General features: G+C 43.7%; 1 protein-coding gene across 1 annotated transcript in view; it reads right to left on the reverse strand.

The window, feature by feature from the left end:
* Positions 1 to 6,784: 6,784 nt before the first annotated feature.
* The window catches only part of LOC100082932 (kinesin-like protein KIF19), a 44,955-nt gene continuing 26,622 nt past the window's right edge, over positions 6,785 to 25,117 (reverse strand). The window contains exons 13-20 of the mRNA XM_029053227.1: positions 23,972 to 24,242; positions 23,261 to 23,382; positions 19,473 to 19,609; positions 17,962 to 18,070; positions 16,591 to 17,010; positions 13,583 to 13,736; positions 11,539 to 11,643; positions 6,785 to 7,185 (exon numbers count right to left, since the gene is read on the reverse strand). Coding sequence (XP_028909060.1) covers positions 7,103 to 7,185; positions 11,539 to 11,643; positions 13,583 to 13,736; positions 16,591 to 17,010; positions 17,962 to 18,070; positions 19,473 to 19,609; positions 23,261 to 23,382; positions 23,972 to 24,242 — 1,401 coding nt within the window. The 3' untranslated portion in view covers positions 6,785 to 7,102. The remainder of the gene's footprint in view (positions 7,186 to 11,538; positions 11,644 to 13,582; positions 13,737 to 16,590; positions 17,011 to 17,961; positions 18,071 to 19,472; positions 19,610 to 23,260; positions 23,383 to 23,971; positions 24,243 to 25,117) is intronic.

Here is a 25,117-nt window from a genome sequence, read left to right on the forward strand (position 1 = left end):
CGTACAAGAGCTCAGAGTCAGAAGCAACTCTCCATCTGGAGAGAGCGCTCTTCCCCTCTGAAATTTTTCCACATCTGTTTCAGGATGGAAACATTTCCTAACTGAGTAGAGTTGTTTTCCCCTCAGTGTGGCTTTTTCCTTCACATTCCGATTGCACCCTTAGAGCAAACAAAACTTCTGAATCATCAATACTGGACTAGACGAGGAGAAGGAGGGTGTTAACATTTTTTGAAAGGAGGCCCGGTGGGTCAGACAGCTAGTGAGCTGTTCAGCCCTCATCTCCTCGCCTCTGTTTTAAACCAACCAATGTACTCCATTATGATTGGCATCAGATAAGAAAGAAGTGTTTCCACAACGGTGATGGGCGCTTGCATCCCCGGGGGCCAGTGGAAACTAGCACTTCTGTGCTCTAAATTAACTGAGCTCTGCTGGAAGTCACGGGCTAATCGTTGAGCATTTTTGCGAGTTCTAAACTAAGTCATTTTATGTCAACTTTTAGGGAATGTATTTTTCCAAATGCTTTTGGTGTTTTTCTGTCTTAAGTACTGAGCCTTTTATTTACATTTGAAAAATGGCAGCCACACTTGCCCAGAATAGTTTTAAATTTACATTCAGTCATTTGGTTGTTGCTTTACCCAAATTCGAATCCACCTGTCGGGTTTGAATTCCCCTTATTTCCTAAATATTGATTTTTTTTTCCTTTTGGGCACTGACCTTCCCATTATTAAAAATCTAGACTATGCCATGGCAGCTATCGTGCCTGGTGTTGCAAAAAAGGCACAGCTGTCCTGAAAGATATAAATCAAATAGTAACTGCCTCCCAGTTGAGAAAAAACAAATGTCCAGTCAATTGTGTCCAATTTTCTGTATTTTGTATTGCCTCCTCAGCTGTACCCACTGAGATTCTCTTAGAGTGCCCATATTTAAGCCCAATAGTCACCAAGTTATATACTTATTTCCCCAGGCGTCTTCTAAACCATTATGCTTCTCAAACAAAATTATTTCTTGTAGGCAGGAGTGCATTAAGTCTCTGTGTTGTACTCTCCCCAGTGCTTAGCACAAGGAACTGCACCCAGGAAATGCTCAGGAAGTATTATTACTACAACTAATTATAGGAGCTCGAGACCTTTGATTCTAATTTATAGTAAACCCCAAAATATATCTATTGATACCTCAAGTTGTCAAGGTCGATTCTCCCTTAATTTCCTGGAACTCATTTTGCCAAAGATGAGGCTAAGGGCCCTTATATTTAGAGATCTATGCATTTCCTTGTGGTTTATGATGCTCTGCACACGACTGCCCTTCAGCCTGGAAATTCTCCCACCCCAGTTCATATCTTGCAAACCACACTCTCCTCATCTTCTAAACCCTTTTGAAACCGGACCTGGGAGTCAGAAGGACCTGGGCTCTAATCCCTGCTCCGCCACTGTCTGCTTTGTGACCTTGGACAAGTCACTTCACTTCTCTCTGCATCAGTTACCTCATCTGTAAAATGGGGATTAAGATAGTGAGCCCCATGTGGGACTTGGATTACGTCCAACCTAATTAACCTCTATCTACCACAGCGCTTAGAAGAGTGCCCGGCACCTGCTAAGTGCTTAATAAATACCCTCAAAAAATTCCTCCAGGAAGCACTCCCTGATTATACCTCTCATTTCCTCACCTTGCCTCCCCAGTTCTGCCACTTCAGCACTCCCACATCATCTCCCCACTTAGATACTTCCCAGTGGTTACACTTACGTTCATGTCTTTAAACATAGTTGCTTACCCCAGCCTGTAATTTATTTTAATGTCTTGTCTACCTCTATAGAATGTAGGCTCCTGCAGGGGGGCAGGGATCACCACCGACTCTATTGTAGGCTTTCGAGTGTTTGGGCTTCAATACCTGTTCTCTCTTCTATTAAGACTGTGAGTCTCTTTCCAACCTGATTAATTTGTATCTATACCCAACACTTGGTGCTTGACACATCGTCAGTGCTTAACAAATACCTTTATTATTTATTATTAGTAGTACAGTACTTTACACAGAGGAAGTGTGCAAAAATATTGATTGATGATAGGTGTTCAATAAAAACCATCAAATATTCTTCTTTTTCTCTAGTTCTGCTTTCCGTGAAAGTGAATCGATTATTTAATTACTATTAAATACTAAATACTATTGAATGAATGAATAATTCTGATAATCTTTCCGACCAGCTCCCTACATTTTCATTACATTTCGTTTGTGTGCTGAGGCTTGATCTGGACTTGTTTGTTCAATCACAGTTTTTCCAGGAAGTATGTGCACCTTAGTGTTTTAACCAAGGCTTCAGATATTTGCATTTAAATTTCCCATCTCTCAAGTAACAAAAAAATTGGTGTCAGGGGATTCAGCGAAAACATCCCCATAAATATTTACGGCATAAATTTTATCTTATGTAGATCGCTGGATGAAAACCTGAGTGGTTTTAAGATCTGCTCTCAACAGTCATCTGCAGCCTCTTGCATTAGCTGAACCATCGAACTTGTGAGGAACTGCAGAGGTGCCAAAGACTATAAGGGAATAATTCGACTCAGGGAATCAAGAGTGAAGCCTTCTAGGACCATACAGAAATTGTGAAGTAAAATGAAGAATAGAAAAATCAACAAGCAAACCACTCTCAGAACCTTAAAAAGGTCATGAGCAGCAGTGTTGCCTAGTGAATAGAGCACGGGCCCGGGAGTCAGAAGGAACTAGTTTCTAATCCCGCCTCCATCATTTGTCTGCTGTGTGAATTTAGGCAAGTCACTTAAATTTTCTGTGCCTTGTTACCTCATCCGTAAAATGGGGATTAAGATTGTGAGACCCACATGAGACATGGACTGTGTCCAACTTGATTAGCTTGTATCTACCTCAGCGATTAGTACTACGCTTGGCACATATTAAATGCTTAACAAAAACCAAAAGCAAATGAAAAAGGTTTATTAGTTCAATTGTGATATTCGTTTTTTTCAAATATCCTCACTCTGAGATTAATATGCAGATGCCACTTGACTGAAATAAGGCTGTGGGACTGCAGTCCTAGAAATGTCAACAGTCTTAGGATCTCTCTGAATTGTTTAGCAGTCCATTTTTAAAATGATGGGTTGAAAAAGTTGACAGGGATAATAATAATAATAATGTTGGTATTTGTTAAGCGCTTACTATGTGCCGAGCACTGTTCTAAGCGCTGGGGTAGACAAAGGGGAATCAGGTTGTCCCACATGGGGCTCACAGTCTTAATCCCCATTTTACAGATGAGGGAACTGAGGCACAGAGAAGTTAAGTGACTTGCCCACAGTCACACAGCCGACAAGTGGCAGAGCTGGGATTCGAACTCACGAGCTCTGACTCCAAAGCCCGTGCTCTTTCCACTGAGCCACGCTGCTTCTTCCTTTGACTTCCCATTTCCCTTTAAGCCAGGAACATACAGCTGGCCGGTCAAAGACATCTTTCTTAGGAAGGTGCTTTTGGTTGCGTTTTGGCTTTTATCTTCTAACATTGTGCAAAGGTTTTTGCATTTAAATGCTCTGCTTTATAAGTGGAGTGCTGGGAGAGGGAGGAAGGTCAGGTAGAAAGAAATATACTGAAGAAGCCTGGTATAGTGAATAGAGCATGGGCCTGGTCGTGGGTTCTAATCCTGGCTCCAACATTTTTCCGCTGTGTGACCTTGGGCAAGCCAATAGTAACTCTGTAGATCTTAACACAGTAATTTCAGTGTGCCTGTTATTATAATTCTATTTATTGCTATTGTTTTTGTCTGTCTGTCACCCCCGATTAGACTGTAAGCCTGTCAAAGGGCAGGGACTGTCTCTGTTACTGATTTGTACATTCCAAGTGCTTAGTACAGTGCTCTGCACATAGTAAGCGCTCAATAAATACTATTGAATGAATGTAGTCACTTAACTTCTCTGTGCCTCAGTTACTTCATCTATAAAATGGGGATTGAGACTGTGAGCCCCACGTGGGACAATGAACTGTGTCCAACACAATTTGCTTGTATACACCCCAGCGCTTAGTACAGTGCCTGGCACATAGTAAGCGCTTAAGAAATACCATAATAATAATTATTATTATCATTATTATTATTAAACAACTTGAGATCCTGCCATTCATTCATTTATTCAATTGTATTCATTGAGTGCTTACTGTGTATAGAGCACTGTTCTAAGCACTTGGAAAGTACAATTCAGCAACAGAGAGACAATCCCTGCCCTCAACGGGTTTACAGTCTAACACACAACTAGATTCTCGATCTCTTCATGTCCAAGATCCCTAAGCAAAAACAAGTGTCACCAAGATCACGAGGGGGATTTTGGAGTGCTCTAAGCACTGATGAGACAACATTCAGGCTGACCCTTGGCCTGGGGGGAAGAGTCAGGAGATCAAGGGTTCTGGTCCCAGCTCCACCACTTACCTGTTGGGTGCAAGTCACTTAACTTCTTCACTGTGCCTCAGTTTCCTCATCTGTAAAATGGGGACACATTACTTGTTCTCCCTCCTTCTTAAACTGTGAGCCCTGGGTGAGACATTGACTATGTCCATTCTGATTACCTTGTATCTACCCCAGAGTTTAGCAAAGTGCTTGGCACAGCAGGTCTTTAATTTTAGGAACGAGCCCCTTAGAACTTAGGTAAATATTTTGGTCTAAGGCAACTCTGTAAAAATTTAGGACTGGGAATTCTACCATTCAATAATTGACTCATCATGGTGTAGTGGACAGAGCATGGGCCTGGGAGTCAGAAGGTCATGGGTTCTAATCCCAGCTCTGTCACTTGTCTATATCACCTTGGGTAAGTCACTTCACTTCTCTATGTCTCAGTTCCCTCATCTGTAAAATGGGTATTGAGACTGTGAGCCCCACATGAAACAGGGACTGTGTCCAACCCGATTTGCTTGTATCCACTCCAGCGCTTACTACAGTGATGATGATGATGGTATTTGTTAAGCCCTTACTATGTGCCAAGCACTCTTCTAAGCACTGGGGTAGATACAAGGTAATCAAGTTGTCCCACGTGGGGCTCACAGTCTTAATCCCCATTTTACAGATGAGGTCACTGAGGCACAGAGAAGTGAAGTGACTTGCCCAAAGTCACACAGCTAAGTGGCAGCACCAGGATTAGAACCCATGCCCTCTGACTCCCAAGCCCATGCTCTTTCCACTAAGCTACAATGCTTCTCTAATATGTGCCTTGCACATATTAAGCACTTAACATATACTATCATTATTATAATTATTATTAATATTTTTCACAGTTCCTTAAGATGATTAGAATCTCATGTCTGACATCCAGGGCTTGTAAGGGAAATTGAGGCACCAAAATGTGAAGTTACCAAGTAACTCAGTTTTAGCTAGGAGTAGCACTCAGGCTTTCTGATTTCTGAGTGAGTGTTCTGACCTCTATATTTACTGCCCAACTAACAAAAGATGAGAGGTAGAGATGGCACACAGAAAATAAGGAAATATTTTTCAATGAGACCATGCCATTTTATAATAATAATAATAATAATGTTGGTATTTCTTAAGCGCTTACCATGTGCCGAGCACAGTTCTAAGCACTGGGGTAGACATAAGGGAATCAGGTTGTCCCACATGGGGCTCACAGTCTTAATCTCCATTTTACAGGTAAGGTAACTGAGGCACAGAGAAGTGACTTGCCCAAAGTCACCCAGCTGACAAGTGGCAGAGCCGGGATTCGAACCCATGATCTCTGACTCCAAAGCCCAGGCTCTTTCCACTGAGCCATGTTACAATACATGTTACGCTGAGGTGAAGTAAAACAAAAAGTGACCAAATGCCTTCAAAATACCTAGCCCCAATGCCATGCCTGTAATATATTGACAGAATTTCCCTTTTCATTGAAAATGTTCCAGCTAATATATACATATATATTTACAGATAGATAATATAGATATATACACAACCTCAAACCTTTTACAAGCTGCTCCACCACATCCCAGCCAGGTTCCACAGCCCAGAAACTCCACTATTTCCACACCACTAGGGAAGCAGCATGGCCTAGTGGATACAGCACAGGCCTGGGAGTCAGACGAACCTGGGTCTAATCCCAGCTCCACAACTTGTCTGCTGTGTGACACTGGGCAAGTCACTTCACCCCTCTGTGCCTGTTACCTCATCTGCAAAATGGGGATTGAGACTGTGAGCCCCACATGCGATAAGGGATTGTTTCCAACCTGATTAACTTATATCTACCCCAGCACTTAAAACAGTGCTTGACACATAGTAAGTGTGTAACAAATACCATCACCATCATTATTATTATCATTATCGCTATTCCCTGTCTTTTTTCCCTCCAGGTTTGTCAAGCATGCAGTACTTCTTATTACAGATCCAACCAGTAGTATTAGGAACTATAACTCCCCTTAAATATTGCTTTTCACCACCCAGCAGTAGTAGGTGGACACAGAAGAGAGGGCTTCTAATGCCAGAGTCAGGGACAAACAAGTACCTCCAATTCTCCCTTCTCCGAGGCGATGTGGAGACTTGGAAAAATGTTGTTGAAGTGTTAAGGTTTGCTTCTTCCTTTTGAAAGTGATAATAATGTTGGTGTTTGTTTGTAATGTTGGTATTTGTTAAGCGCTTACTACCTGCAGAGCACTGTTCTAAGCGCTGGGGTAGACACAAGGGAATGAGGTTGTCCCACGTGGGGCTCACAGTCTTCATCGCCATTTTACAGATGAGGTAACTGAGGCACAGAGAAGTGAAGTGACTTGCCCACAGTCACACAGCTGACAAGTGGCCGAGCTGGGATTCGAACCCATGACCTCTGACTCCAAAGCCCATGCTCTTTCCGCTGAGCCACGTTGCTTCTCTAAAGTACAGATTAAAGTACAGCAGTTGGTTTGCCTTTGAAAGTCTACTTAAAGCTTAGGCACTGCTCTTCTTACTGACCATGGGAGGTCCGGAGAAAAGAAACATCCGATGTAATGTCCCTTTCTTGAAGCCTTCCAGTCTCATTTCTCCCTGACCCAAATCCATTTCTGGAGGAGGAGGAGGAGACGAACTCATGCCTTAGCTCTTTTTGGCAGCCCCTGCTTCTCTGTCTGAAAATGATCAGCTCTTCCACTTCCACCTCTGTTCATCTAATTTGGTCTCTTCAAGCTTCCCGCTGGTTGCTTTCTTGGATGCACAGGACTCTGATGTCTGCTGCCACTGTCTACAGGTCCTAAAGGGGAAAGGAAGTTATTCTTTAATCAAAGAAAACCTATTCCTCCTATGCTTCAAATGGGAATGAGACTGATTCCTAGGGTATTTGTGGAACTAGATATTACTGCAGAACTACTATTTTATGTTGGTAATTAGTTAAGCACTTACTATGTGCCGAGCACCGTTCTAAGCGCTGGGGTAGATACAAGGTAATCAGGTTGTCCCACGTAGGGCTCACAGACTTCATCCCCATTTTACAGATGAGGGAACTGAGGTACAGAGAAGTTAAGTGACTTGCCCAAGGCCACACAGCTGACAAGTGGCGGAGCCGGGATTAGAACCCATGACCTCTGACTCCCAAGCCCGTGCTCCTTCCACTGAGCCACGCTGCTTCTCAACTACTAGCCACTATTATTGAGAATTCTTGGAGGCCAGGAGAATTGGAAATGGATAACATCGTTTCCTCTTTAAAAAGGATGTTATGATAACTATGGTAACTACAGACCAGTAATTTAAAAATCGTACTTGGAGGAGACTAGAACGACAGGGAAGCAGCATGGCTCAGTGGAAAGAGCCCGGGCTTGGGAGTCAGAGGTCATCGGTTTGAATCCCAGCTCTGCCACTTGTCAGCTGTGTGACTGTGGGCAAATCACTTCACTTCTCGGTGCCTCAGTTACCTCATCTGTAAAATGGGGATGAAGACTGTGAGCCTCACGTGGACAACCTGATTACCCTGTATCTATCCCAGCACTTAGAACAGTGTTCTGCACAAAGTAAGCACTTAACAAATACCAACATTATTATTATTAAATGAACAATTTCCAACCCCCTGAAGAAAGAGGAGGTAATCAAAGTGGTTTTGTTAAGAACAAATCATAGCAATTTCAATCTTTGTATAAAGCTGGGAGTAAAGCTACAATGATTTTGATTTTGTCGGTCTCCCCACCCCGCCCCTCTCCCCCAAATTCTGACAAGGTAGGGACTGTTAGGTGGACGCCCAGCTGACTTTCGAGTGCACCCCCTGGGTGGTCATCGATGACTCAACTTTGGGACGGATCAAGGAGTATGAACGCAGAAACTGGTTTGGGGACCGGCTCTATTCAACTGCACTATAGATGAGAGAATTGAAAACATGCTCATCAGATTTACAGCTGATAGTAAATTGAGCTGGGTTGGCGGGACTTCAGACAGCAAGAGTAAAATTCAAAACGCCCTAGGCAAACTGAAGAAATGGACCTGCATAAGTAGGATGAAATTCAATAGAGAAAAGTATAAGGAAGAATACTTGGGAACAAAAAGCAAGCAACACAAAAACAGACTAGGGAAAGTAAGGCAGAAAAAGATTGAAAGGGCCATAATTGATCACAGACTGAACTCAATTAAGAAACGTAAGCTATTATGAATGCCAACTTAGTATTGGAGTATACATACAGGAGTATTATAAAACCCTCAAAAGTCAAATGATATTCCTTCTGCTATAATTCGCATTGGTCTGATTCCGCATTGTCCTACTTCCCTTAAAAAAGACTTGTCACCTCATTTTAAGAAGGTTTTCAAGCAACTGGAAATTATCTAGAGAAGAGCAACAAAAATGAATTGGAAGATATGTCTGCGGAGAAATATTATTTAACTCCAAATAGAGAAAACTAAAGTGGGGTTGCTAATAATGGTCTCCAAGCATATAGAGGGTTCTAACTGGAAGGGTGATAAGTGGGTTTTCTCTAGGGGTACACTGAGGACTAAAAGGAGGACTAAGAGGTTTAGATAAGCTGGTAATCATTAAGCTGGACATAAGGAAGAACTTTCTGACTGACTTTCTGACTGTTAAAGTGATCACACATAGGGAATGAACTACTGGGGGAAGGCTGTGGAGAGTGCATCCCTGGAGATCTTTCAGAAAACAATAGAGATCACCATCTGTTGTGGATGGCTTCATTTTTCACTTCCTGGAGGAAGCTGGACCAGATGATCTCTCATGGTATCTTCTGGCTCTATGAGTCTGTGCTCTTCTGATCGTGTGAATAGCTTGTGACCGGTCCTGGAGTTGGCAGTACCTACCAATTTGCTGTCTGAAATACTGTTAGATGTGAACTGGACTCTAAAAGAGTAATCATTCATTCAATAGTATTTATTGAGTGCTTACTACGTGCAGAGCACTGTACTAAGCGCTTGGAATGTACAAGTCGGCAACAGATAGAGACAGTCCCCGCCCTTTGATGAGCTTACAGTCTAATGGGGGGAGACAGGCAGACAAGAACAATGGCAATAAATAGAGTCAAGGGGAAGAACGTCTCATAAAAACAATGGCAACTAAATAGAACCAGGGTGATGTATATCTCATTAAATAAAATAAACAAAATAAATAGGGTGATGAAGATATTAACAGTTGAGCGGACAAGTACAGTGCTGAGGGGGTGGGATGGGAGAGGGGGAGGTGGAGAGGGAAAGGGGGGAGAAGAGGGTTTAGCTGCGGAGAGGTGAAGGGGGGTAGAAGAAGCAGAGGGAAAAAGGGGGGAGCTCAGTCTGGGAAGGCCTCTTGATTGTTTTTGTCAAAGATTAATAATGTAGTTAAGTAGTAAAGAGTGGGAAACCTTACTCTACCTTTCTTACCAGAGGAGAAATTAAAATCACATAGACTGGGAGTCCTATTTGGTGCAGGAACTGTGTCCAACCTGTTTAACTTAGATCTGCTCCAGTGCTTACGACAGTGCTTGGCACATAGTTAAGCACCTGGAAAGTATTGTTATGGTTTTATTGTTTTGTTAGTTATATTGCACTCTCCCAAGCGCTTAGTACAGTGCTTTTTACAGAGTAACTACTCAAAAAATACGATTGAATGAAAGTACCATAATTATAATCATAATTATTATAAAGCAAAGAGAGGAGGGTAAGTGGTTTGGGTAAGAATTACAAAGTTAGTCTGAACTGGGGATAAAATCACCATCTTCTGATTCCTTGGATTTGAAGGCTCTCCATTCGATTACATTGCCTCTTTCTCAAGATCAGGAAAATTTTGACACAAAGTACCAACAGGTGGTGAAATCAATGACTCATTCTTCATCTCATTTTAAAGAAGATTTTTTCACAAAATGAAAGTAGAGCTAATATGTGATAAGTATGGGTTACATCTATTTCCACAGAAACATGGCTCAAAAGATGTGTGCACATTTAGATTAATTTTGCCGGGTAATGGAGCCTCTAATTAATTCTGTTTCAGGGTACCCAGTGCCAGGGAAGGTCCTCCTCTAGACTGTAAGGTTGTTATGGGCAGGGAACTTATCTAATTCTGTTGTATTGTACTCTCTCAAGCACTTAGGACATTGCTGTGCACATAGTTGGAATTCAATAAATACCATCAATTGATTAGGATGCTGAAGCTCCTGAAGGCAGGCAAGTTTTTAGCTCCATGTCTCCTAGCTTCTACCTCCAGATAGTTGTCACTTTTGTTTGATCAATTTCTTGGATTTGCTTGACCACCCCAAAGCTTAGCTTCCTGCAAGGACAGGCCCAATTTATAAGGGACTGTGTGTCTTTGTTCTTGACCCAGCACAAAGCCAAACTAGGGCCATGATTGAATGTCCATCAGCAGTCCCGTGTGAGGTTGGGAGCAGCGGAGAGAGCGCAGCACAACACACCACGGTGGATGGAGTAATCTGCATCACAAGTGAGCCTAAGCTAACTGGAAGGGTCCAGGGACACGTGTATGCATCTCACAAAATTTAAAGAAGAAAACAGGTACCCAGGGATGCGCAAGTTCAAGACCTAGGGACAAATGACCGCAATCACCAGAGCCAACCTGGCCAAAATCTGACCCAAGAACTATGCCTGCAACCTCCAGGCACAAGCAGCGGTTGAACCCTGGCTGTTGGTTCCTCGTCCAGGGCGGAGGGAGCAGGAGACAACTTCTCCTCAATCCCTCCCCCACAACACACTCTTCCCTTATTACCTTCTTCCTCCCCTCTCCTCCTCTTCTCTCTCCTTGGCCTTGCCCTCTTTTGCCCCTTCCCTTTCCATCTAAGGTAACTTGATTTCTGATCACCTTAACCTGAAACTACAACTTTCTCCAACTCACAAGGACAGCACTGCATTCAGGACAGTTTCTGAACGTGAAGCTTCACGGTATTTTCCCATTCGGCCTTGACTTACTTCCTGTCTGGTTCAGACCTAGTCAGGTCCTGCATTTCAGGGCTCTGGTTGGGATGGGCCAGAGATTTACAGCACATTGGGGCCCTACCACAGCTCTTCGCTTACCAGGTACTGTTGTTCTCTGTCAGCCCAGAACATAGCCCTCTTTACCATGTCAAGCCCATGCGAGTATCTAGCAAAGACTCTCTCAGAGGAGACTCAGAGGGAACAAGACTTGAGCACTGACCTTTGACCTCCCTGTGCAGTTGTCCTCTTTTCTGATCTGCATTGCTCTGCTGGACTGTGCTGGGGGAAATCTTATTGATCTCTAATACCTGTAGTGTGTTTTCATCTTAGCATGGAGAGATTAAATAAAACAAGATTTTCATTAGAAGAGCACAATTAATAAATACTGGAGATGAGGTTTAGCAATGGACAAGTTAAAACAAAAGTTGTGATTCTGAGGAAGTATCTGCAATTTTGAGGAAACCGATCCATCTGACAGAATGAGTTCTGTTCCTTAGAATCAATGGTATTTATGGAGTGCTTACTGTGTGCCCAGCACTGGTATTTGGGGGAGTACAATACAACAGATTTGGCAGACCTGTTTCCCTGCCCTCAAAGAGCTTACAGGCTAGAGCCTTGGAAGAAAGGCATAGGGATATCTTTCCTACAATTCACCACAGGATAATGAGGTAATAATAATAATGTTGGTATTTGTTAAGTGTTTACTATGTGCCGAGCACTGTTCTATGCACTGGGGTAGATACAGGGTAATCAGGTTGTCCCACGTGAGGCTCACAGTTAATCTCCATTTTACAGATGAGGTAACTGAGGCACATAGAAGTTAAGTGACTTGCCCACAGTCACACAGCTGACAAGTGGCAGAGCCGGGATTCGAACCCATGACCTCTGACTCCCAAGCCCGGCTCTTTCCACTGAGCCACTAGCCCACTAAAAGAGAGCACAAGACTGAACAACAGGAGACTTGGGCTAAAGACCCCCAGCTGACCTACTGGCAGACTGTGTGACACTGGGTGAGTCACTTAACCTCTTTGGGTTTCCGTGTCTTCATCTGTAAAATGGGGATAAGATAGATTGTGAGCCCTTCACAGAACAGGGTCTCTATCTGATTTCATAACCTTGTACCTACCCCAGAGCTTAGCACTTAGCACACATAAGTGCCTAATAAATGTCTTAATTACTATTTTAGCATAGGCTGATAGAGTTTCTGCCCATCAGTGATCTGACTTCTGGAAAGGAACATATAGTGAAGAGTGAGGGTCTTGAGAGGGAGGACTTTTCTCTGATCACTGTCAAATATGATGCCCAAAAGAGACTAAATTAAAGATCCAAAAATTGATTCTACTAAGTTGTGAATCAGTTTTCAGTTTGCAATGCTTTATAACCAACAATCCAAAGGTGAAAGGTTCTGGGTTCTGTGACCATTCCAGAGCTCCCCATCCCTATGAGACACTGTTACTTCATGACCCAGGGGTTCCCTGGAAAGATGTCTTTTCAGCATAAAGCTGGGAGTCCCAATCAGGAAGGTGGAGACACATAAAGGTCATCCATTCATTCATTCACTCATTCAATTGCATTTATTATGCTTAGTACAGTGCTTTGCACAGAGTAAGTGCTCAATAAATACGATTGAATGAATTTATTGAGCACCTACTGTGTGCAAAACACTGTACTAAGTGCATGGGAGAGTATGAACCTATGACTCTTATTTATGCAAGTAGGTTCAAACTTGTTTTTCCCTTAAAAAATGTAGGCACGCCCATTCACCCATTCTGGACCAGAGAAGCACTGTGGCTCAGTGGATAGAGCATGGGACTGGGAGTCAGAAGGACTTGGGTTTTAATCCTGGCTCTGCCACTTGTCTGCTGTGGGCAAGTAACTTCACTTCTCTGTGCCTCAGTTACCTGATCTGTAAAATGAGGATTAAGACTGTGAGCCCATGCGGGACAGGGACTGTGTCCAACATGAATAGCTTGAATCTTCCCCAGCACTTAGTACAGTGCCTGGCACATAGTAAGCACTTGACAAATGCCATTAAAAAAATGCTCACATTGGCTCTTACACCATGGCATTCTCCCATTCCTTTTCTTTCTCTCTTTCTTTCTCTTTCTCTTTCCCTCCCTCTCTCTCTCTCACACACACACACACATACACACACAACTGTTGCAAATATTAGAATATCTGTGAATAATAGCTCAATAGGGGCCTCCTGGGTTTTAGTCTCATTTGCAGACAAATGTTCAGGATCCCGCTTTTCATTAATGCACCTGCATGGTGAGTGATGGGGAATTTGATCCTGGTGGCTGTTGGAACAGCAGGAGACAAGCTCTTCATAGCCCTGGACTGATGGAAGAAGTGGGTTTGCAGCGATTGATTCTCAGTAGGATGGTCCATAGTGGGAGTTCTAGGTTTCTCAGCTCCCTATAATGAAAAAAATCAGACCATAGGTAATGAGCACACTTTATGCTCAGATATATTCTCTTTCTGGCTTCCTGGAGGCTCTAACTTTCTTGCTATTCCACCCCACCTTTCACGAGAGGATATTTTTCTCCATCTTCAAGATAAGCTCAGTTCAAACATATCAGCACTACATATCAGATCACAAGTTTCTGTAAATGTGAAAATTTCCAGATAATCACCCTCTTGATATAGTGAGTGCTTTTAAGCCTTTTATCATTGATCTCATATTCTGATGACCCTCCTGACAAATCTCCAGATTCTGCAAGCTGCTAGAAGAAAAAAGGCTCATGAGGCATAATGTAACACTCATTTCTACTTCAGGGATGGGACCAGGGGCCAAAAGAGTGGCCTCTAGTGCACCACTAAGCTTCCTGATATTGGGCTAGATTGATGCTGGGTGCATTTTACATGGCAGGTCAAACTCTGGCCCTAGAAAACAGAATTGTGGAAAAGGAGAAGTGGAAAATCACTTTGTTTCAGTACTGGAAGGGTCTGTCTTGTTTCCAGCAGCTGAAGACAGATCAGCTGCTGCAGCGTGATTAGAAATGGGCTGAGGTGTGGGTTTCTCAGAGCAGAAACTTTGAGAAAATCATGATCCAAAGAGAGAGAAAAAAAAAACACGACCAAGTGCTGGGGGGTTAGGGAGAGGGCAGCAGTTTGCACTAAGACAGCAAGAAGCAGTCTTTGTGTTCATCCAATGTGGGTCTGTCTCAAGTGGGCCTGTCAACTCCCTCCCCTAACACTAGATAAAATTCCTGTCAGCAACATCTTTTTCTCTCTCTCCTTTTACTGTTACTCTAAGCATCATGCTGAAGTGTGGGGTGAGTTATTCTAACCAGAGTTTTACAAATGTGCTGGTGTTTAAATTACCACTTATTTTCCCACCTTCTACTAGTTTCGCTACACATCCCAAAGTGCTTCTTCATCCAATATGTTCAGTTTTTGTCCAATTTTCTTCTTCCTTGTTCCTCCCTGTCATCTCTTTAACCTGGGCTGGCTTTGCCTTTTAGGCCAACCGGAAGGGAAAACTTTGTGTCAGCCTCCTAACAACAATAATAATAATAACTGTGGTATTTGTTAAAAGCTATGTGCCAAGCACTATATTAAGCAGTGGAGTAGATACAGGATACTCAGGTCCCACATGGGGCTCACATTCTAATAATCAATCAGTCACATTTATTAAGCACTTACTGTGTGCAGAGCACTGAATTGTGTGGAGTACAATATAACAGAGTTGGTAGATATGTTACCTGCCCACAAGGAGCTTTGAGTCTAGAGGAGTATGGGTACTGAATCCCCATTTTGCAGATGAGGAAACCGAGGCAAAGAGAAGTTAAGTGACTTGCCAAAGGTCACATAGCAGAGAGGCAGTGTGGCTTAGTGGCAAGAGCACAGCTTGGACGTCAGAGGTTGTGGGTTCTAATTCTGGCTCTGCCACTTATCAGCTGTGTGACTTTGGGCAAGTCACTTCACTTCTCTGTGCCTCAGTGACCTCATCTGTAACATGGGGATTAAGACTGTGAGCCCCACGTGGGACAACCTGATTACCCTGTATCTCCCCCGGTGCTTAGAAGAGTGCTTGGCACGTAGTAAGCACTTAACAAAATACCATTATTATTATTATAGCAAGCAAGTGTTGGAGCCAGGATTAGGACCCTGGTCCTCTGACTCCCAGGCCCACACTCTTTCCACTCTGCCACACTGCTTCTCTGTGAGGGCAGGGATCGGGTATAGTAACTCTTACGATACTGAAGTGCTTATTACAGTGCTCTGCATAGAGTAAGCACTCAGTTCCCTCATTATATGCCTAGTCTGGCATTCCAGGCCAGAGGCAAGATGCGGGAGAGAGTTGGGGGTGAGACATATGAGATCGAGGCACAGTGAGCAGGTTGGCACTAGAGGAGCCAAGTAGGTGGACTGGTCGGTAACAGGAAGTCAGGGAGGCAAGGTAGGAGGGTGCAAGGTGATCGAGTGCTTTAAAGCTGATGGTAAGGAGTTTCTGTTTGATGCAGAGATGGATGGGCAACCACTGGAGGCTCCTGAGGACTGGGGAAACATGGACTAAACATATTGGTTCAATCTCTTAATACAATGGTCTGCATACAGTAAGGGCTCAATAAATATGATTGACTGTAGAAAAAGGATCCAGGTAGCAGAGTGATGTATGGTACACATATGTAATTTACGTATTTATTTAGATCGTCTGTCTTCCCCCCTCTGGACTGTAAGCTCACTGTGAGCAGAGAATGTGAATGTATCTGTAAATTGTTGTATTGTACTCTCCCAAGAGCTTAGTACAGCGCTCTGCACCCAGTAAGTGCTGAATAAATACGATAGAATGAGTATGGGCTGAAGCGGAGAGAGACAGGAGGCAGGAGGTCGATGCAGTAATCAAGCTGGGAAAGGATAAGTGCTTGGATCAAATTGGTAGCAGCCCGGATGGAGAGGAAAGGTTGGAGTGGAGAGGATTCCAGCGATGTTGGGATGGTAGAACCTGCAAGACTCTGTGAAAGATTGGATATTAGAGAGATGAGTTGAAGATAAGGCCAAGGTTAGGGGCCTGTGAGAAAGAGAGAACTAGAACTAGAGCATTTCTCAAACTGGGGGAGCTTCTGATCACCTCCTTACTCCAAAACTGTTGTGATTCTCACCCTGTACCCTGTTCACAGGGTTGTTGTTCCCAACTCAGGCGGAGGGAGGCCAGGCGCTTTCAGAAAATGCCCCCCCCCTCACCCTGAGATGATTTCCTTGCTCACTAATTACCTGGAGCTACCCCTGTCTTTTACCCAGGGAGATCCTTAGGCAATGTGATTACCATTTGAGAGATTCGAATAAAAGAATGCGATCGCTTCTTTCCAGATTGCCTCTCCGCAGAGTTGACCCTTGGCTTTTCCTTCCTTGGGTCTTTCCCAGGGCTAAAATGAGGGTGCCTCTTGTCAGCCTGAACTTTCCTTTGAGACTCTTCTGGGTCAGGAGCAACAATGGGTTTCAAACAGTCAGGTCCCTCAAGGAAATTCACAGACACGTGGCCACTTCCGTTGTCTCTATCCTGCACCCTAGAGCGTCTGCTGGCAGCAATGAGGGAGATGCTCTTGGTCTTTGTTGCCACTTCTTTCAGGGCTTCTGAACTCAGCGAAGGATCAGGGACATCCTCCCCTAGTTTCTTCATATTTAAGTCCGGGTGAGTAGGAGAAAACTTGGAAACCATCCTTTTCATGCTAGGAGAAGTTGGTTTCTATGAGAAAAGAGTACAGCAGCATTATCAAACAGATCTGCCTCACCTTTTCACTTTGAAGAATGAAATCAGAAGTGTCTGTACCCTTAGAAGCATTTTACAGGTGATATTCAAAAAAGATGCTACTCAAAAGAAGTAACTTTATGACCTCGGAAAATTACAGTGTTATACCCACCTGGGTTACCTCAATGACCTGGCAAGATTCTAACTGTCTTGTGCGTTAATACTTTAGACTACACAGTTTGTTCTTTTTCTATCCAGACTTTCCTTTCTCTACCCCCTGCGGACTAGAGAAACTTTAAACTTCACTTTAGAATAAGTGTGCAAACTGTCTTCCTGGTTTGAGTGCACCAAATCACAGCCACTTGTCACTACTACAGTTTTTCAATAAGAGGATGATAGCTACTCAGTTATCTCCAAACTCTTGAAAAACTCCTGCCCCGTGAGTTTATGGTATTTGTTAAGTGCTTACTATGTGCCAGGCACTGTCCTAAGCACTGGGGTAGATACAATCTAATCAGGTTGGATACAATCCCTGTCCCAGAAGGGGCTCACTCTCTTAATCCCCATTTTACAGATGAGGTAATTGAGGTCCAGAGAAGTGAAGTGACTTGCCCGAGTCACACAGCAGACAAGTGGCAGAACTGGGATTAGAACCCAGGTCCTACCGACTCCCAGGCCTGTGTTTTGTCCACTAGGCCGTGGTGCATTCTCCTGACTCTTAATAATAATAATTAAGGTATTTGTTAAGGGCTTATTATGCACCAAGCACTTTTCTAAGCACTGGGGTCAATACTAAGTAATCAGGTTATTCCACGTGAGGCTCACAGTCTTACTCTTAAGTGCCTTGCCCAAGGTCAGGCAGACAAGTAGCTGAGCCTCTTATTCTAAGAGAGCACTGGACCATGCAGAAGGACTGGATTTGGGGCACTACCCCAGAGATATACTCACCTCATTCATTGGAGGAGTTACCAGAATACGAAAGGAGGTAGGGGTGAGAAGGGTATCTGGCTTCCTGAGTTTCTTAGATGGTGTGACTTTTGAGGATTTGTAGCCTTCACTGTGAAATAGGCACCAAAAACATTTAAATGAATCTTACTGCACTTCTAAGGAAGCACTCTTTTCATTTAAGAGAAAAGAGATAGACAAAATAGACAAGATATTGAGCACTTCCAGTGTGCAAAGCACTTGAAAGAGTAATAATAGTAATAATGTTGGTATTTGTTAAGTACTTACTATGTGCAGAGCACTGTTCTAAGCGCTGGGGCAGACACAGGGTAATCAGATTGCCCCTCGTGAGGCTCACAGTCTTAATCCCCATTTTACAGATGAGGGAACTGAGGCACAGAGAAGTTAAGTGGCTTGCCCACAGTCACACAGCTGACAAGTGGCAGCACCGGGATTCAAACCCATGACCTCTGACTCCCAAGCCCGGGCTCTTTCCACTGAGCCACGCTGCTTCAAGTAAAGTAAAACAGACCCACTCTCTGCCTCCAACGAGCTTTATCCCCGATAAAACTGATTTGTCCCTCAAGGCCGGTACACAGAAAATGCTTATACCTGGTCTCCACTTTCCTGCAGCCCCCCAGCAGGGGTGGGACCATCTGCAGCTCAGGGGCAGGGCTTCAAGTAAAAGTTGACTTAAGCCGTAAACGGGGGTAGGAGCAAGGCGGTCAACGGTACCTAGTACCTGAAAATACTCGGCACCGCGTGCAGGGGCCGGGGTGATAGAGGAGACCTTGGATAAACATGCTAAACAGAGGAACCACACTATGACCCCTGGTTACCCTCACACCCATCCGGAGCCAGCGGGCTTGCTCCACGAGCCGGTAGCCCTGCTGGTAGCTGACTGGCTGTCCAGCCCACGGCCACGGTGTCGCATTGGGGTACCCTGTGAGGGGCAGCTCAGTCCCAGTGTAGCCGTGAGGAACAAACCAAAGTGTCCGCTTTGAAACAGATCAAGCCAGAATGCACGCACCCACACTACCTCTGACCCTGGTGTCCCATTGCAGACTGTCCCAGCTGGCTCCTGCTGCTACTCAGGGGCCCGGCCCCTGCCAGAGATTGAGGCTCTGGATGCACTGCAAGGAGGGCAGGAGGAGAGTGAAGGGAGGGGGTGGCAGGGTCTGAGGTGCCAACGTGACTGTTTCCATTCTTCCCAACACCTGGCATAGCACCATATGAGCGGAGATCTGGTTGCCTGCTAGGAAGTCCAGGCCCCCGAAGCTGCGAAACGGCAGGGTGTGGGGCAATTGCCTTTATTGGCCTTACCCTACGACTGTCAAGAGAATGACCCTGCTAATAACACCCCCTCTCCCACCCCCGATGAAAATAAGTTTCAGTACCGATGGGCATTTAATTAACTGCTGAATCATAAGCTCCTGGAAATGAGAAAGGAACTGGTTCGGGAGCTTCTTGGGTCTCTGTTTTAGGTCTTGAAAATGTGAAAAGCTCTCTATTACCTGTCTGACTCTAAAACAATAGGAGGAAGCTCAAAATTTGCTCCCCATGGAAGGTCCTTCCTGTTGTTGAACAGGTCTTTGCGGGTATCCTCCTTCTGACACTCCAACTGTTGAGCTATATTCAGAACAGAGCCATCCTGAGAACACAAAGGAAGAGTACTGAATGAGATCAAGGATGATGATGACTTTTTAATACAAATAGCCCCCTAGTCCCCACCTCCATCCCAAAGGGCACTGTGAAAAAAAAGTCCTGCCACCTCATTGGAATATTCCAAGCGCTTAGTACAGTGCTCTGCACATAGTAAGCGCTCAATAAATACTATTGAATGAATGAATATCTCTGGAAATCAACTTTGTGAATAGGATTATCATCAAGCTTTATTTTTGCTTTTAGCTGTACTTACCTGGTCAATAAGGAAACGAAAAGAGGTTTGGCAACAGGGGTAAAATCTGGAGGGACCACTAAGGATTCTTTCAATTCACCTGCTCCATGGCACAGATCTTCAGGAAGAAAAGCACTCATTTATCGAGGGTCCTTTACAGAGCCTTCTTTTTCAGGCTTCCGCTAAAGCACGTCTCCCAGCTTGGTGGCCCTTATGGTGCAGATCCACTCTCCTGAGCTCTTAGTAACAGATCTAAGAGTTAATGAAGTGTCTGCAGCACCCTCATTCAGAATTCAAATCTGCCACTTGCCATCATCAACATTTCAGGAGAAATGTGTGCTTGGAATAAATCCAGCTTCTCTTTGTCTCCGTAACTGACAGCACATTTATTATGCACAGCAAAAGGGAAATCTACCTGGTTTCAGTTTTATTAGATGCCAGTCATAATAAAATGACAGGATCTGCCATTTGGGATTCTCTGCTGCTATTAAAAGTCACTTGGGAGCTCTCACGAAAACTCAATAATCTTTAGTTGCACAAGTCTATTTGGCTGTTTAAAATATGTAGGAAGCTTTTCTCGTCAACAAACTTGAAGGGATGGAAAACCCATAATCACCTTGGAGCAAGAGTTGTGGAAATTATCTTGTAAAGCTCCATTGTTCTGTAATTTTCTGTTTCAGTCAGACTCCTGGGGTTCAGCCTCCAAGACGCTTGCACATCAAAGGAGCTCATTGACTAGTGGTTGCTGCCAGTCCCAATAACAACCTCCCTGTTGAAGTCCATTTCGGTTGGGGAAACTGGCTTTTTCTTTACTCCCTTCCTCCCCTTCTCATTCCAGTCAACCAATCGATGGTATCTACTGAGCGCTTAGTGTGTTCACAGCCCTGTACTTCACCCTTGGGAGTGTTCAAAACGAGTTGGAAGACACGCTCCCTGCCCTCAGCGGGATTATAATCCGGCAGGGGAAACAGACATGTTCCCCCTCTCCATTTTAAAATCTGCCATTCCGTCAGCTTTGGTGAGATCCCACCACCTGTGATCCCGCCCTAGGCCTCACCATCCTGGACCCCCCTAAACTATAGGACAAGAGGGATGGGACCAATGTGACAGTGGGTTGAGTGGGATGGGGAAGGTGGGACAAATTTAAAAGCCAAAAAAAAAATATTTTTAAATCAGGCCATTTCAGATGAAGTAGGGGATTGCAGGAAGAGATGAGGGGGCTTCTCCTCAGTCTTGGAGAAATATTTTTGAAACAAAAGTTTAGGGTTGGGTAATGGCGACAGGGCAAGGGAAGAGTGTGATAGGTTAAAAAAAAGAGAGAAAAAAGGCTTACCTGGAGAGAACTGACCATAACAGAAAGATTTTCACAGTGGACATCAGTGACGGATAGCAAATACACTTTTCTGTCATGACTCAGAGGTGACCTTATGTCATCCCTGCCCTAACTCCTTGCCAAGGGAAACTGAAATTGTTGTTGGTTTAGCTTCTGGTCAGAAAATAGAGCTATTTATCTACCTTGTCCAAACTGTACTGTGGTGCAAGGAGATCACAACTATTACTATTTACAAGTATTTCTGTTTACCTGAATTTGCACCTGAATTCCTGCACCATCAGAGGACAGAGTCAGTTTCGAAAGACAAGAATCTCAACAGTTTTGGAAAACTCAGATCAACACCATACCCAAATGATCATGCTTTCAATCAAGGTGCAAATCCAAGAGGGGCCAAAAAGTCATAATTGTAAAGGACTCATGTGGTTGGAATCAATCAATTGTATTTATTGAGCACTTACTGTGTGCAGAGCCCTGTACTACATGCTTGGGAGAATGCAATAATAACAGAGTTGTTAGATACATTGCCTGCACACAACCAACTTACAGTTTAGAGGGGGAGGCAGACATTAATATAAATAAGTAAATGATGGATATGTACATTTGTGCTCAGGGGCAGAATAAAGGGTGCAAATCCTACAGGGCCTTGAAAATTTAGTCATAAATTAACATCTGGGACCGTCTTCCTTATGCAAGCCACCCAAAATCTGTGTGGCAAATTGCTGATGGAGGTTGCCCTGGACCACTATAACATATGTGGAAAGAACCCGGACTTGGGAGTCAGAGGTCTTGGGTTTGAATCCGGCTCTGCCACTTGTCAGCTGTGTGACTGTGGGCAAGTCACTTAACCTCTCTGTGCCTCAGTTCCCTCATCTGTAAAATGGGGATTAATACTGTGAGCCTCACATGGGACAACCCGATTACCCCGTATCTACCCCAGCACTTAGAACAGTGCTCTGCACATAGTAAGCGCTTAACAAATACCAACATTATTCAATTAGACTGTAAGCCCGTCAATGGGCAGGGATTGTCTCTATCTGTTGCCGAATTCTACATTCCAAGCGCTTAGTACAGTGCTCTGCGCATATTAAGTGCTCAATAAATACTATTGAATGAATATAGCCAAAAGAGGCAACTGCCCCAGCTCCCCATAGCAAGCCCAACAGCCCCCTATTTGTCCTTATCACTGAGGCAGTTCTTTTTCAGGGCTGAATGTAGCCCTGGTTATGGGGAAGGCACTGTGTGTTTGAAGGAAGAGGGCAAACGTGTCTGCTTATTCTATTGTACTGTACTCTCTCCAAACTCTTAATACAGTGCTCTGTACATTGTAAGCCCTCGATAAATACCACTGATTGATTAATAGATGCATATTCCAAATAATAATGATAACTATGGTATTTGTTAAGCATTTACTATGTGCCAGGCACTGTATTAAGCGCTGGACTGGATACAAGCAAATGGGGTTGGACACAGTCCCAGGTGAGGCTCACAGTCTCAATCTCCATTTTACAGATGAGGTAACTGAGGTACAGAGAAGTCAAGTGACTTGCCCAAGGTCACACAGCAGACAAGTAGCAGAACTGGGATTAGAGCCCATGACCTTCTTACTCCCAGGCCGGTGCTCTATCCACTACACCATTCTGCTTCTCTGATAAAAATAACTGTGGGATTTAAGTGCTTACTGTGTGTCAGGCATTGTACTGAGCTCTGGAGTGGATACAAGCAAATCGGGTTGAACACAATCCCTGTCCCACATCAGGTTTACAGTCTCAATCCCTATTTTATAGATGAGATAACTGAGGCCCAAAGAAGTGAAGTGACTTGCCCAGGGTCACATAGCAGATAATTAATTGACTAGTACGGAAGAATTCTGGTCTGAGGGCACTCAGGATTCCATTGCCCCAAGCCCACCTAGGTTTTAATCTGGTTCTGAGCTGCCAGGATATTCCTGAGCCCTTCCAGAACCACAAATGTGGAGACACGGCTTTTTAATCTGGCTGGAAATGGAAAGTTCCAAGTGGAAATCGCCAAAGCATGAAGTGAGACTGTTTGGCAAGTGCTAAGCCCGGCCTTACCCTGAGTGAATTGAACAACACTGAGTGTTGCAGAAGCAGACGATTCAGGGTTCCTTCCTCTAACTCTCTGAAGTACAGCTGATACCGTTTTTCCAGTAGCTCCGGCACAGAGATACAATGCTCTGCATCACAGAAATGAGAAAGTAAGTTCGAAGATATGGAAGAGGTGAGAGAGAACACATCAGCCTAGAGGGTCAGGCATACAAGATGTCTGTATAAAGTTTATTATGGATTCCATATGCAGAAAACATCACTGCCAAAATAGGAGAAAGAGGATAAGGTTTTAAATGACTTTGTAATTTGCCATTTAATTATAGTTACTTTGATTTGGGGAGGGGAGGGGAATGGGGGAGTTGAAGATGATTTCCAGAACAGGAAATAAGCTACAGAATTCCCAAAAGTTTCATTTTCATCTGGTGAGGTTACAAACCTCTGTTGGTTGCGACTTGCTTGTTGTCCCAGCAACCAAGAATAATGCCACTAATGGAAGCATTAAGGGAAAGAAAATATGCAAAAGGAGTCAAACCTTTGGTAACTTGAGAGAGTGCTAAATAATGTTCTTCAGAGTCAAGAATGAAGAGAGGAAAATATTTAGAATGAAACATACACATTAGAGGTCTCTGCAGGCCATACTTTTTCACTGGGCATTGAACGTTCTTTAAAGAACAATCAAGCAAAGAATGAACATAGAATAGAAGATTGGAGTTTTACCCTTTATAAGTGCTCGTTGCTGTTGGATGATATCCTCACAGAGCAGCCTATGCTGGTGATAACGCTGAATCACAAAATCCTTCTGGCACAACAGATTCTTTTTGTACAAATTATTGGCCTGTAATTCCGTATTCCCCACCTCAAGTTCATGAGCTTTACAAAGAAGTCTCAGCACCTCCCTCTGGTCCTCGTTAATTATGTGCTTGGGTAATAGCTTCTCCATCTGGGAGGCTTTCTTCTTGGTGTTTGCTAAACGCTGCTCCAGCCCAGTCTACAAGGGAAGCAAGAGTGTTTGGGAATTGTTGGTACTTTTTTTAAAAAATGGTATTAGTTAAGTGCTTACTACGTGCCAGGCACTGAACTAAGCAGTGAGGTAAATTCAAGCCAATCAGGTTGGACACAGTTTATGTCCCGCATGGGGCTTATTGTCTTAATTACCATTTTACTGATAAGGGAACTCAGGCAGAGAAGTTAAGCAATTTGCCCATGGTCACACACGGCAGACAAGTGGAGGAGCTGGGATTAGAACCCAGGTCCTTCTCACTTCCAGGCCCATGCTCTAACCATTACGCCACGCTGCTTCTCGTCCGTTGGGGAAAATCTTATTTACCTTCGCAACTAATTAAAATGTTCAGGGGAACTTTCTTGTCAAAATAATTACCACAGTGTCCATTGAGATGCACATCAGCCATACATTATGCTAGATTTCAACATCTGGAAAGTAATGAAAACTTGGAATTCCCTTTAGAAGAACTTGATAATGCTCTCAGTATTGAAGTACCTACGTGGAGTGCTGTTTCTAAAACATTGCAAAGCTTCCAAAATAAAAAGAATTTCCCAAATCTTTGAAATCAAATAATGTACAAAAAGTCATCAGTCTGTCTATATAGGTAAAATGCCTCATGGAAAATATTCAGATGAATTAATCAGAGGGGGTTTTTTCCCTCCTTGAAAAAAGCACTATAACCGAAAGATGGAACTATTACCTCATTTCACATTGATTTATTGAAATGCCTTTCTCCTTATGTACGTTGTAATTTCAGAAAATACCGCTTTTTAAATGGACAGCAGTTAGTCCTCCTACAGAACAAACATGAAGGATGAGGACTACGTTTTCAGAATTGGAAGCCTCTAAGTGCCATCTTT

Source organism: Ornithorhynchus anatinus, chromosome 2, assembly GCF_004115215.2.
Source record: "Ornithorhynchus anatinus isolate Pmale09 chromosome 2, mOrnAna1.pri.v4, whole genome shotgun sequence".
Classification (NCBI taxonomy): domain Eukaryota; kingdom Metazoa; phylum Chordata; class Mammalia; order Monotremata; family Ornithorhynchidae; genus Ornithorhynchus; species Ornithorhynchus anatinus.